The 13,661-nt window shown below is 46.8% G+C and overlaps 1 protein-coding gene across 1 annotated transcript; it reads right to left on the reverse strand.

The window, feature by feature from the left end:
* Window positions 1–1,399: 1,399 nt before the first annotated feature.
* On the reverse strand, window positions 1,400–12,622 carry LOC127776933 (uncharacterized). The gene is made up of 2 exons (XM_052303487.1): window positions 10,832–12,622; window positions 1,400–1,453 (listed from the first exon to the last, which is right to left on the reverse strand). The coding sequence occupies exons 1-2, from the start codon at window positions 12,620–12,622 to the stop codon at window positions 1,400–1,402; spliced, it is 1,845 nt and encodes a 614-aa protein (XP_052159447.1).
* Between the last annotated feature and the right edge of the window lie 1,039 nt (window positions 12,623–13,661).

Here is a 13,661-nt window from a genome sequence, read left to right on the forward strand (position 1 = left end):
TCCTCCCCTTCTTCACAGAAAACCGTCCTCGGTTTTTCCATATGGTGCTCTTCACGCAGTCCACTGAAAACAACCTGTTTCTTGCAATCAAAACAAGACAAACTCGAGACAATATGATTAGCAGTAACATGTCTCTCTAGCTTGCATATTTTATCCATAACTACAAGATGTTCTAAATCTGAACAAATGTAAACTCTATGCACCAAAAATATTCCTCTATCATTATATTCGCCAAAGATATGAAAAATAGCATTAGTTGGACATGGCAAATCAGATTTAGCAAATAATTTCTCCTTCAAATTATCGAGCTCACAAAAATCATCAAACTGAACATAGCCCAAAGTATTTAAAGAAGATAGCAATTCACGTTCCTCTACTTCATTAGCAATGTGAACAACATGCTTAGAATCAGCGCAGTTAGTATTAACAACAGGAATAGCATGTTCATTCACTAGTTGTGGCATGGATATAAGTGAAGCATTATCGCACAACTCTTCTTTATCACAAGGAACAGCAAGTAAATCAACTTGTGACAAAGGCAACTCAGCAATTGATTCCACTAATGGTTGCTCTACTATAGCATGAAAAGTGGACAAGTGTAGCTCACCTTGAGAATACTCACCTTCATTTCTCTCAGCACCATTTAATTTACCTTGCGAACTTTCTTTAGACATCGCAGGTGCTTCATCCTCTTTCTTCTCAAGTATACCATTCTCCTTTTCTTGGATGTGCTGATCTTCCTGCAAAACGTTAGTAACAGGGGGGACAAAAGATTGCTCCTCCAATGTTTGCACATCATCATTACATAAGTATATTGGGGATTCAGAAATAGGAGATAAATCACATTGGTCATGCATCCTCGCCTTTGATATGATCTGACTCTCAATGCTACGAGCAAGCATGAATAGGTGCCCAATATGATTATATGTCACATTATCAAGCAAAACCTGAATTTCAGAATTAAGCCCATTGAAAAATCTACGCATTGTATTTTCATTGCACTCTTTGAGACCACTGTAGATAATACAGACCTTAAATTCATGAATGTACTCCCTAACAGTTCTATCACCTTGTTTCAGATGTTCTAATTTCTCCCGAAGAGTACATTTGTAATAAGAAGTCACAAAGCGTTTTCTCATCATGGTTTTCAATACATCCCAAGTTTCTGGTTTATTACTAACATAAGACCACCAAAATAATGCAGAAGAGGTAAACTTATTACTAGCAGCCTTAATCATTTGAGCATCAGAAAAATCATATATATCAAATTCACTGTCTACTGCTAGCTCCCAATCAATGTATGCAACAGAATCATACTTCCCATCATAGAATGGTAACTTAGATGCAACTTGTTCAAAATTATAGTCATGTACCTCATATGCATCATGTGGAGAAGTCGTCATATCTCGTCGAAGGTGTAGAAGTCGATGTTCTCGTATTCCCTTACGCAATCCTGCGATGGTTAGTCGCAAACAAGAAACACACAAAAATATGCACGCTCCTATCAACTACTAGGTAGTGGCAGCTCAAATATCACACACACTCAAGCTTTTAACCAAGCTCTTACAAGTTCTTACCAAAGCAAGCGGAATGGTGATGTACACCGACTTAACCAAGCACCCCAATGGAGGTTGGATGTATCGATGCCTTGGCAAACACTTGCTGTACGGCTGCAATCAGATCTGTGCAGCTCTGGGTAGGCTTAAATATGTAGCAAAGGGATAGCAAATGCTCAAATCAGAGAATGCAAAGTTGAATAATGGTTCAAAGTCAAGTACCGTGCTGGTCCTAGGCTAGAACGTACTAGAGACGCAAGCCTAGACACAAACGATACCACAAGATAGCACTAGGAACAACTCATGCACAACTCTGATATATGAAGTTCAGCTCAAACATAACAGTATTTTCTCTTTTCTTTCTTTCTTCTTTCTTCTTTTCTTTTTTTTTCCTTTTCTTTTCTGTTGTTTTTTTTGGTGCGGCTTTTCTTTTCTTTTCTTTTTTTATGCACCTTTCTGCCTTTTTTTTTCTCACTTTTTTTTTCTTGATTTTTTTAACAAAAACTGACTCAAGGACCTTAATGTAAGGTTACAGGGACTCAAACGTAAATATAAAATTTACAGGGACTCAAATGTAAAAGTCCAAACTCAAAATTAAAATTATACAAAAATGGAATGCTGAATTTATACTGGTTCCGTTTTTCCAAACGGATCTCGAAACCGACACCAAACAAAAATTCACCAAGGTATATGGGATGGCACGGTGTAGATTGAACCGAAAGGAGGGGGAGTCGGACTCAAGGGGGGAATGCCGCATGGAAGGTGGTGGGACTCGGTGAGAAATCTAAAAGAAGGAAACCGATTCATTTTTTGCGTGGCCCCCAAATAGAAACGAAAGCAATCTAATCTAGTCTAATATTCTCCTTCCATCTTCCTCATGCGCATCTTCTCCTTCCTTCTTCTTCACGCGCACATGCACGGCAAAAACAAACACACACAAGGATCGGCAAACTCTAGATGCAACTCAAGAACTCAAAACTAACTGATAGAAACTTCTGAAAGCTACAAAAATAGAACCGTGGCAGCGAGCCGATTCCGTTTTCGTAGGTCCCGACAACAATAGAGACATGGTGGCAGCGACGACTGTGGTACAAAACGTGACCAGAACTCGAAACTCTAAACGAACTAGACACTAAGACCAGCAACACGACGTGACGATGCAACACAAAATTCAACAAAGCAAAAACTGAAAAGAACAATGCAATGGCACAATATGGCTAGGTAAATGATACAAATTTTTTTTGTATGGCTATTTTCTAGTTATAGGAAGATAAAAACTCACCGAGTAACGAAAAGCTCTGATACCACCTGATGAACCCTGAGTTCCTCTCGACACTCAAGGCTGTTGTTGGCCCGATCTTTCGGTGAGTTGTGATAACTACGATTTGGGAGAAACGTTGACGATCCGACTACAACCGTACGAGACGTTGTGTTGCGCCTTAGCGATCGATACACCTCTCCGTGGGTTGTTGATCTTGCCAGTGCAGATCAACCCTATTCCTGCAAGCAAATCGAAGAAACAAGCAAGAACAAGATAAAAGCAATCTGATATTGCAAATAGGAATTTAATACAAATGATAAGTTGGGGTTCCGAAGAACAAATAGACGGACGGTCTAGCCGACACGCGCGCTGCAAGCAAGTAGCAATGGCTAAACTTTAATCTATCAAAACCCAAGAAACTGTAAAGGGGTACCTAACTATTTAAGGAGGTGGGAGGACGACCTAAGGGGACCCTAGGGTCGTGCTCCACCTGGTTGGGGCGCACCCCACATGGGCCCCTCTTGGGCCGGGGTCCCAGATGAAGTTACAAGCCCATAGGCCCATTATAGGTGACGCAGCACCTTGGTGCTTCAATTGCGGCTCAATAAGATGGAATTTCGCAATGAGGCTGGATCCACTGGAAAGAGGACTCCAAGAGCTTTCCATCAAGTACTCACGGTAACACGTGGCCGAATCAGATTGCAGCACATGGAGGACTTGATCTTGATGTCTTCTTGTTGATTCATGATGTGAGCAATAGTCGTATCCATAGTAGCCATGGTCACATCAGACTCGGATCCAGCCAATCCTAATCGTAGCCAATCTGGACTCCAGCCGATTCTTGCTCTGTTCTCGAATCGATCTCCGCCTTTGACTCCACTTCGATCTAATCCTCTTTTCCGATGCTGATATTACCAAATTTGGTCGTTAACAGTAACGGACTGACGAGTCAGCCAGTTGGAGGCGCATCGGTGTTGGTGCCAACACCGTGAAGTTGAGCTTGTCAAAGACGTCTGTTGGCATGACGCTGACGCTAGCTCCAAGGTCGCACAAGGCTTGGTCGAATCGTTGTGCCCCGATTGAGCAGGTGATCGTGGGACACCCCGGATCTTTCTTGTTCTCCAGGAGCTTGTGGAGTATCAGGTTGCTGCAGTGTTTCGTCAGCTGCAGTGTTTCGTCAGCTTGACCACCTCCGTTGTTGGGAGCGGTCTCTTGTTGTTGGGTATGTCCTTGAGATAACGAGGCGTATGTTGGCACTTGCATTGTGTCAAACAACGACACGTTGATGTGGATCTTTTGGATCACTTCAACAAAATGGGTGAACTGCTCGTCTACTGACGGTTTCCTACTCCGTTGAGGAAATGGCAGCAGCCGTGTGTCGCAGTACTCCTACGGCACGGTCTTCTCTGGCTGAATCTCCTTGTCAGCCGAGTCATTAGATGGCGTTTCTTTTGACATCCCATTAGTTCCTTGTCACGCCTAGAAATTCACGAACCAGAATTCCAAAGCTGAATGTGCATTAAACCCCTGTCCAGGACCAGCCAGGGTACACAAACGACAATTGTTGACATACAAATCCACGTCTTACAAAAATACAAAAGATTACAAATGCAGCGGAAAAGGTAAAAGCGAGCTAAGCCTGAAGACTTGACTCCTGCAGCGAGGCGACTCCATTCCACAGGCATCCTTGGCGGCAGCGACGAAACCAACTTCTTCGAGACATCTCCAACAGAGAAGAACTTCAGCTCTGGTGTGGGGGAAAAAAGAGCAAGACTGAGTACTACCCACTGTACTCAGCAAGTCATACCGGAAGAGGATGTATGATGCAGGATATATCCAAGGGAGGATAAAGGCTCATTTGCATAAAGCTAGCATTTAAAAGCAGTAAAACAGTTGCAGTAGATTAAGCAATATTAACTAATCACTGTCCAACGCTACACCACGTTGCATCAGGCCCAACCAACCACCTGAACTACACCAGTTCATTAGCTAACTAGGGGTGGGACTAATCACGGTGAATCTGGTCGACCGCCCATAACCGCGGGCACGGCTATTCGAATAGTTTTACTCTGATCAGAGGTGTACAACTGTACCCACAAGACACAGCCCCACGACACGTTTCCGTGTGCCGACATGCCACCACGACATACCGGAAAGAGGCCGTGACAGGACCCTTCGCATAACCCTCTCTAACTGATCGCACCACACCTCAAGGTTCGCTCCCGTCCCCAACTGGCAACATGCAGTCCCCCCTCTCGTGCCGTGGTGAATCCGGAAGCCGATCAACCGGACACCCCGGCCGACCCAACTCCATCACGCTCACCCTCGCCTGGGTACGTCGGCTAGAGGAAAGCTACACTACAAGCCCAGCCGTTGCCCACGCTGGCTTGTGGTAAGTACGATAAGTTCTTCCAGGGCATCCCGCAAACCGGTCCTTAATTGCCATGGGCACGACTAGCAAAACCATGCACCCACAGCCCACCATGTAGTGTATTTTAAGTAACCAACACCATTGCGGTGGCACAAATCCAAAGCTGTGCCAATAATCAAAGTCTATGCTTTAATGTGATCCCCCTTTGTGTACTAGTTGAACTAAGCATGGCTAAGCATTTCCTAAACCAACATCTAGTCATTTTAATACCCAAGTTATCAATGGCATAAGGTAAACAATATATGGCTAAGTAGTAGGACCGATCCCACATGATATTGTAAAATAGTGCAATATTTAATAGAAATGCGGAACATTTGTAAATTGGGTACAATATGATCAATTGTAATACATGACTTGCCTTGCTCTCGCACTGATGAGACCACAACAACGTCTTCGAGAAGCTGCGGATCGACGAAACGGCCGAAATCTACGTGACAAACAAAGCACACAAGCAAAACATGCTATAAGTCTACTGAAACAGGAAACAAAACCATTTTTATTGGATTCTATGCATTTTTATGAATTTACTGAGACTTGAATGGACTTAATCGGAGCTCGGATGAATTAGATATGAATTTTAGAAGATTATCTGTGTTTTTACTAATAAAGAAAAGGCCTTAATAGATTTATTGCGCAATAAGTAACCCCGGATGACATCAGCAGGGGGGGCGGCACCGACAAGTGGGACCCACGGGTCAGTGACTCAAGGGGGAAGGGAGGTGGCGCCGGCTGATGGGCCCCACCGGGCAGCGGCTCCAAGGGAAGGGAGGTGGCGCCTGGCTCGGCTCGGCTCCAAGCCGGCTGGCCATGGAGGGGCGGCGGCATGCAGCGACGAGCGGCGGCATGCAGCGACGCGGCTGCGCGACGGCGAAGCACCGGACGGCGACGGCGGCGTGGCTAGCGCTAGGAGCGAGAGGAAGGGGAAAAACGGGGGAGGGGCGCCTCACCGTGAGTTGGCCGGCGTTGGGGAAGACGACAGCGAACAGCGACGGCGAGCGACCGGGGAATGGCGACGATGGGCGGACGAGCTCCGTAACCTCCTAGGGAACAAAATGGGAGGGATTAGAGGGAGAGGGGTGGTCCATGGCAGGCGGAAACCATGGCCGAAGGCGGCGGTAGTGGTGGTGCTCACCGGCGCGAGGTGGACGGCGATCTCTGGCGACGGATTGCGATGGATGAGGGGTCGACGAGGCGGACCTCGGCCGCGCGAACCCGACGACGGCGGCGGCATGGTGCGGCGGCGGCCCTAGCGGCTGCTAGAGGCGGCCGGAGCAGTGGAGATGGCGGCGGCAGGTGGGCGCACGGTGCGGGCGCGCTGGAGAGCTCGGGAGCGGCCGATGGAAAATGGAAAAAGGAGGAGGAGAATGCGGGGATGGTTTATATGGGCTCGGGAGGGGCGGACGAGGCTGGGAGGCGGCCGGATTTCTCGCCGACGTGGGGGATGGAGAGAGAGAGAGAGGGAGATTCGAATTCGAATGCCTCTGTTGCGGGGTGCGCGCGCGAGTGGGAGGAGTGGGGATGGTGGGCGGCGACGTGGGCGCGGGAAAGGTGGGCGACGGAGTGGGCGCGGGATGCGGAGTGGAGGAGATGGGGCGCCGGCGGTGTGGGCAGTTGGAGCACTGGCTCCAACGGCCAGAGGAGGAAGAAGGGGCCAACAGGTGGGCCCCACCTGTCGGTGACGCTGAGAGGGAGAAGGGGAAAACGGGTCGGCCTAGTAAGTAGTCGGGCGCGGGAGGGAGTGGGCCGACGGCCCAAGAAAAAGGAAAAAGGAAGAAAAAGAAGAGAAAAGGAAAAAAGGGATTTTCCAGGGGTTTAAGTATTGCACTTTGCTTATTTTAATTGGTTAAAATTATTTTCCAAGGCTCTAAAAATTCCACTAAAAATCCTGTTAGCATATTTTGACATGTAGAATCCAAGAAAAATTCCACATGCCGGTTCCGATTATTATTTTCATTTATTAATTTAGGGATTCATCTCTAGGTTAATTTGAACCAATTTCTTCGGACGATTTATTTTATGAATTTAAACGGAATCTCGATCCCGAGATTCGGAAGAGCTGGCGAAGAGGTGTGGATGGGCGGCCTTCAATTCATCTTCTCTTTCCCAAGTGGCCTCTTTCTCTGAGTGGTGGCTCCACTGAACTTTGCAAAACCTAATCACCTTGTTTCTGGTCCTTCTCTCACGGGTTTTGAGGATGCGGATCGGCTTCTCCCCATATGTCAGATCTTCCCGGATGTCGATGTGCTCTGAGCTAGCTTGTTCCTCGGGTACCCTCAAACACTTCTTCAGTTGAGATACGTGAAACACATCGTGGATACCAACCATATTAGATGGAAGCTCAAGCTGGTAAGCAACTTCACCTCTGCGTTCCAGAATCCGGTATGGTCCCACAAAGCGTGGTGCCAACTTGCCTTTCGTCTGGAAGCGGTGTACTCCCCTGAGCGGAGTGACACAAAGGTACACATAGTCCCTTGCTTCGAAAGTAAGTTCTCTTCGGCGGTTGTTAGCATAACTCTTCTGTCGAGACTGGGCGATTCGCAGTCTTTCCCTGACGGTCCTAACTTTCTCCTCTACTTCGGTTAGCACTTCTGTCCCAAACAGCTGGCGCTCACCAGTTTGATCCCAGAAGAGCGGTGTACGGCACTTCCGGCCATACAATGCTTCAAACGGTGCCATTTGCAAACTGGCCTGGTAACTGTTGTTGTAAGAGACTTCAGCATACGGCAGACTTTTGTCCCAAGCTCCGCCAAAATCAAGAGCACAGGCTCGCAACATATCTTCCAATATTTGATTGACTTGTTCGGTCTGACCATCAGTTTGTGGATGGTAGGCTGTGCTGAACTTCAAACGAGTCCCTAATTCTTCTTGCAGTTTCTACCAGAACTTTGAAGTGAATTGACTCCCTCGATCGGATACTATCTTCTTAGGTACCCCATGCAAACACATGATTCTTGAAAGGTCTCTGCCAACCTTTTCCCAGTATAGGTAGTGTGCACTGGAATGAAATGAGCCACTTTGGTGAGTCGATCCACGACTACCCAGATTGAATCATGCCCCGATGATGTCCTGGGCAAACCTGTTATGAAATCCATTCCGATTTCTTCCCATTTCCATTTCGGGATCTGAATGGGTTGAAGCAATCCTGCGGGCCTCTGGTGTTCTGCTTTGACTCGCTGACAAACATCGCAGAGTGCGACAAACTCCGCTATTTCCCTTCTCATGCTGGCCCACCAAAATTTTTCTTTGAGGTCCTGGTACATTTTGGTACTGCCGGGATGGATTGAATACTGAGTTTGATGAGCTTCTGTGAGTATCAGATCCTTCAGTTCTTTGTCGTCTGGTACGCACAATCTTTCTCCCAACCAGATTGTGCCGTGTTCATCTTCGTGGAAATCCCGGGCTTTTCCAACCCTCATATTCTTCTTCAGCTCAGCTATTTCAGGATCATTTACTTGAGCTGCTCTGACTTGATCCACGAGCGTAGGCCGTGCCTCTAGGGCAGCTACAAACCCGTGTTCCACAATGCCCAAATTTAGGTGCTCAAGATCTTGCTGCAATTTGTCACACATGCCTTCAGTACATAGGGCATTGCAATAGCTTTTCCTTCTCAAAGCATCTGCCACGACGTTGGCTTTGCCTGGATGGTAGTGTATCCCCATGTCATAATCTTTAATTAACTCCAGCCATCTTCGCTGTCGGAGATTCAGATCGGGCTGGGTGAAGATATACTTCAGGCTCTTGTGATCAGTGTAAACTTCACAGCGGTTGCCAATAAGATAGTGCCGCCATATTTTTAGAGCATGAACCACTGCTGCCAACTCAAGGTCATGAGTGGGATAATTGGTCTCGTGTGGACGCAACTGCTGTGAAGCATATGTGACCACTCTGCCTTCCTGCATCAAAACACATCCTAGCCCTTGGCGAGATGCATCACAGAAGACCTGGAAGTCTTTCATAAGATCTGGCAGAATTAGAACTGGTGCAGAGACTAACTTCTTCTTAAGTTCTTCAAAACTTTGGTTGCACTCAGCTGACCACTTGAGATTTTCATCTTTCTTTAGCAACTGTGTCATGGGTCTGGCAATCTTAGAGAAGTTTTCAATGAACCGACGATAATAACCCGCAAGTCCAAGAAAACTCCGGATCTAAGAAACTGTCTTTGGTGGGGTCCACTTTGTAACTGACTCCACATTCGATGGATCCACTGCCACACCTTGAGCAGTAATGACGTGACCCAGAAATTTGACTTCCGACAACCAGAAGTCACACTTGCTGAACTTGGCATATAACTAGTGCTCCTTCAATTTCTCGAGTATCAGACGAAGATGTTGCTCATGTTCTTCTTCTGACTTTGAATAGATGAGTATGTCGTCAATGAACACCACGACAAACTTGTCAAGAAACTCCATAAACACTTTGTTCATCAAGTTCATGAAGAAGGCCGGTGCATTGGTGAGTCCAAACGACATAACTGTTGATGAACCCTGAGTTCCTCTCGACACTCAAGGCTGTTGTTGGCCCGATCTTTCGGTGAGTTGTGATAACTACGATTTGGGAGAAACGTTGACGATCCGACTACAACCGTACTAGACGTTGTGTTGCGCCTTAGCGATCGATACACCTCTCCGTGGGTTGCTGATCTTGCCGGTGCAGACCAACCCTATTCCTGCAAGCAATCGAGAACAAGCAAGAACAAGATATAAAGCAACTGAATTGCTAGATAGACAAGACACACAAAGATAAATTGATACACTATAAAGTGGGGTTCCGAACAAGCAGACGGACGGTCTAGCCGACACGCGCGCTGCAAGCGAAGTAGCAATGGCTAAACTTACAATTAATCAAAACCCAAGAAACTGTAAAGGGGTACCTAACTATTTAAGGAGGTGGGAGGACGACCTAAGGGAACCCTAGGGTCGTGCTCCACCTGGTTGGGGCGCACCCCACATGGGCCCCACTTGGGCCGGGGTCCCAGATGAAGTTACAAGCCCATAGGCCCATTATAGGTGACGCAGCACCTTGTTGCTTCAATTGCGGCTCAATAAGATGGAATTTCGCAATGAGGCTGGATCCATTGGAAAGAGGACTCCAAGAGCTTTCCATCAAGTACTCACGGGCCCAAAACGGAGCACGTATGTAGATTTGGCGGCCGTTTGAAGTCAGCAATGTAACACGTGGCTGAATCAGATTGCAGCACATGGAGGACTTGATCTTGATGTCTTCTTGTTGATTCATGATGTGAGCAATAGTCGTATCCATAGTAGCCATGGTCACATCAACTGTGCACTCAAACAACCCATACCGAGTGGTGAAGGCTGTCTTGGGAATATCCTCTTCCCGAATTCTCAACTGGTGATAGCCTGATCGCAGGTCTATCTTGGAAAACACTTTAGCTCCTTTTAGCTGATCAAATAGGTCATCAATTCTTGGCAACGGATATTTGTTCTTGATTGTGACCTCATTAAGGGCGCGATAATCAACGCACATCCTCTTGGTCTTGTCTTTCTTCTCCACAAAAATGACCGGAGCACCCCAAGGCGAAGTACTCGGTCGGATGTACCCTTTCTGTAGCTGTTCATCAACCTGCTTCTTGACCTCTGCTAGCTCATTGGCTGCTATTCTGTACGGCCTCTTGTAGATTGGAGCAGTCCCGGGTGCCAAATCAATCCGAAACTCGATTTCTCTCTTCGGTGGCATTGTAGTGAGGTCTTCAGGAAATACCTCAGGATATTCTTGTACTATAGGTATATCCTCCAACTTCTTGGAACTTTTCTCCACCATTTCTGTCTGTTCCTCCGTAGCAGCCTGATTTAGACTCGCTACAGACTTCTGCGATACTGGAGAACGGAAGGTGATCTTCTCTCCTTTGTCATTGGTTAGGGTGATAGTGCGACTTGCGCAGTCAATAACTCCCTTGTGTCTGGTCAACCAATCCATTCCGAGAATGACATCTAGGTCTTTGGATTCGAGAAGGATGAGGTTGGATAGAAACTGTGATCTTTTGATCTCTTTAGTCACTGAGGGGCAGTAGTGTGTTGTCTTCATGTCACTTCCAGGGGTATGAACCTGCATCGGTATTTTAAGTTCCACTACCGATAATCCATGTGTCCCAGGGAACTTCTTGGAAATGAAAGAATGCGTTGCACCCGAATCAAAAAGAACTGTTGCTGGATATGAGTTCACTGGAAATGTGCCCAGCACGACCTCTGGTGCTGCCTGTGCCTCCTCTGCAGACGCATGATTGACGCGGGCCTGGACGAACCTGGGTCCAGCGCGCTTCAGCTTCGGACACTTGCCAGCAAAGTGGCCATGCTTGCCACAGTTGAAGCAGGGTCCTGGCTTTCCTGCAGACTCCTTGGGCTGTTCTAACTGAGCTGACACAGCTGGTAGATCTGACTGAGCTGGTGCCACTAATAGGGGTGGAGTTGAGTTGAGGTTGTGCTGCTCAGTACTGTTGTGACTGCCACCGCTGTAGTCGTTGTTGAAGTTGCCCGGAGTATAGGGACGGTGCTGACGGACGATCGTGGTGGAAGGCCCACCCTGTTGTCCCGTCATGAAGCGAGGCTTCTGATTGTTCCCCTGAGGAGTCCTAAACTGAGTTGCCTTTCTTTTATGGTCCATTTTGTTGCGTTGTTCTTCTTGACGGATAGCCTTGTCCACAAGCTTCTCGAAGTCCTCATAAACTCCGGAGATCAACTGGTTAGTTAACTCATCATCAAGACCAAACAAAAACTTCTCCTGCTTCTCAGCATCGGTGCGCACATCCTCAGGAGCGTAGCGTGCGAGGTGGTTGAACTCGTGCAGGTACTCTGTAACTGTCCCGGTTCCTTGTTGCAATGCACGGAACTCTCTTTTCTGTTGTGCCATAATCCCTTCAGGAATCTGTGCCTTCCGGAAGCTTTGACAAAACTCTGCCCAAGTGACTTCCGTTGCATCTAGATGAGTTACCACGTAGTTATCCCACCAGGCAGAAGCGGGACCTTGCAGCTGGAGTGTAGCAAAAGCAATCTTCTCTTGGTCATTGCATTGCAGAAGGTTCAGCTTCTTTTCAATAGCACGGAGCCAGCCGTTGGCCTCCATTGGGTTAGTGGTGCTTGAGAAAGTGGGTGGCTGGATACGGAGAAAGTCTAACAGTTTGGACAGGTGTGATGGTGGAGGAGCAAACTGCTGGTTCTGCTGCACCTGTTGCAACACCTGATGGTGATGTTGCTGCATCTGTTGCACCATCATTGTCATCATCTGAGTGACCGTTGGGTTCTCGGGCGGTGGAGATGGAATGCTGCTAGATACACCACTGGCATGTGCTCCATAGATCTGCTCTTCGCTGCCACTGGCGTCGCTGGAGTCACAGGGATTATTCCTTCTCTTCACCATCTGGAGGGGGATAGGTAGAAATAAGAGAAAGGAAGAAAACAGATGGCTCGGAAACTAATCCTTCTTACAAATTTCAGTGCAATTATCTGACTTGAATTAAAACACCAACAAGGAGGCAAGCAACTCCTAATTAAGGCAGTGATACCACTAACACTTGATATCGATCGCCGACTAACCCACAAGCAACAAACCTAAACACGAAAACTACCAAGCAAACAAAACTAAGGAAACGATAAGGCTAAAGGTGGCGACTCTGAAGTTTGGAGCGGCGCTTGCGATCGCAGAATAGGTCTGACGTCTAAAGTAGACAAGGGATAGGAACCAATACATGCTCAAATCCAAATTAAACAAAGCAACAAATGACTCAAGCAACTCGCCGAGCATGATGATTTTTATGCATGGAACATTTTTCATGAACCCAGACAAAAGATACTAATGCAACTGACTAAACGATAAATTAATGCACAAAATACATGCATAGCTATAATGATAAGCATAAACTCTCCCTATCGAACCTAGACACAACTTAGTGCATATCACCCAATAAATTCCCGACTAACTGCCAAATAAATTTCAAATAAGATTTTTCTAAAACACCATACTATTCCTAGTCGATAAATCCAATTGAAATAGCGATCAAGATTTTTCCCACAAATCAAAAGAACAAACCCTAAAATTTTCCCGAAACAAATCCAAGTGCAAAGAGCATATGCAGATGAAAAGGTTTCAGAGGGCTCTTAGGGTTTCCAGTTGGCTTGTCCTACGGTCAAGGTCGGCTATGATACCAACTTGTCATGCCCAGAAATTCACGAACCATAATTCCTAAGCTGAATGTGCATTAAAACCCTGTCCAGGACCAGCCAGGGTGCACAAACGACAATTGTTCACATACAGATCCACGTCTTACAAAAATACAAAAGATTACAAATGCAGCGGAAAAGGTAAAAGCGAGCTAAGCCTGAAGACTTGACTCCTGCAGCGAGGCGACTCCATTCCACAGGCATCCTTGGCGGCAGCGATGAAACCAACTTCTTCGAGA

Source organism: Oryza glaberrima, chromosome 6, assembly GCF_000147395.1.
Source record: "Oryza glaberrima chromosome 6, OglaRS2, whole genome shotgun sequence".
NCBI classification, from domain to species: Eukaryota; Viridiplantae; Streptophyta; class Magnoliopsida; order Poales; family Poaceae; genus Oryza; species Oryza glaberrima.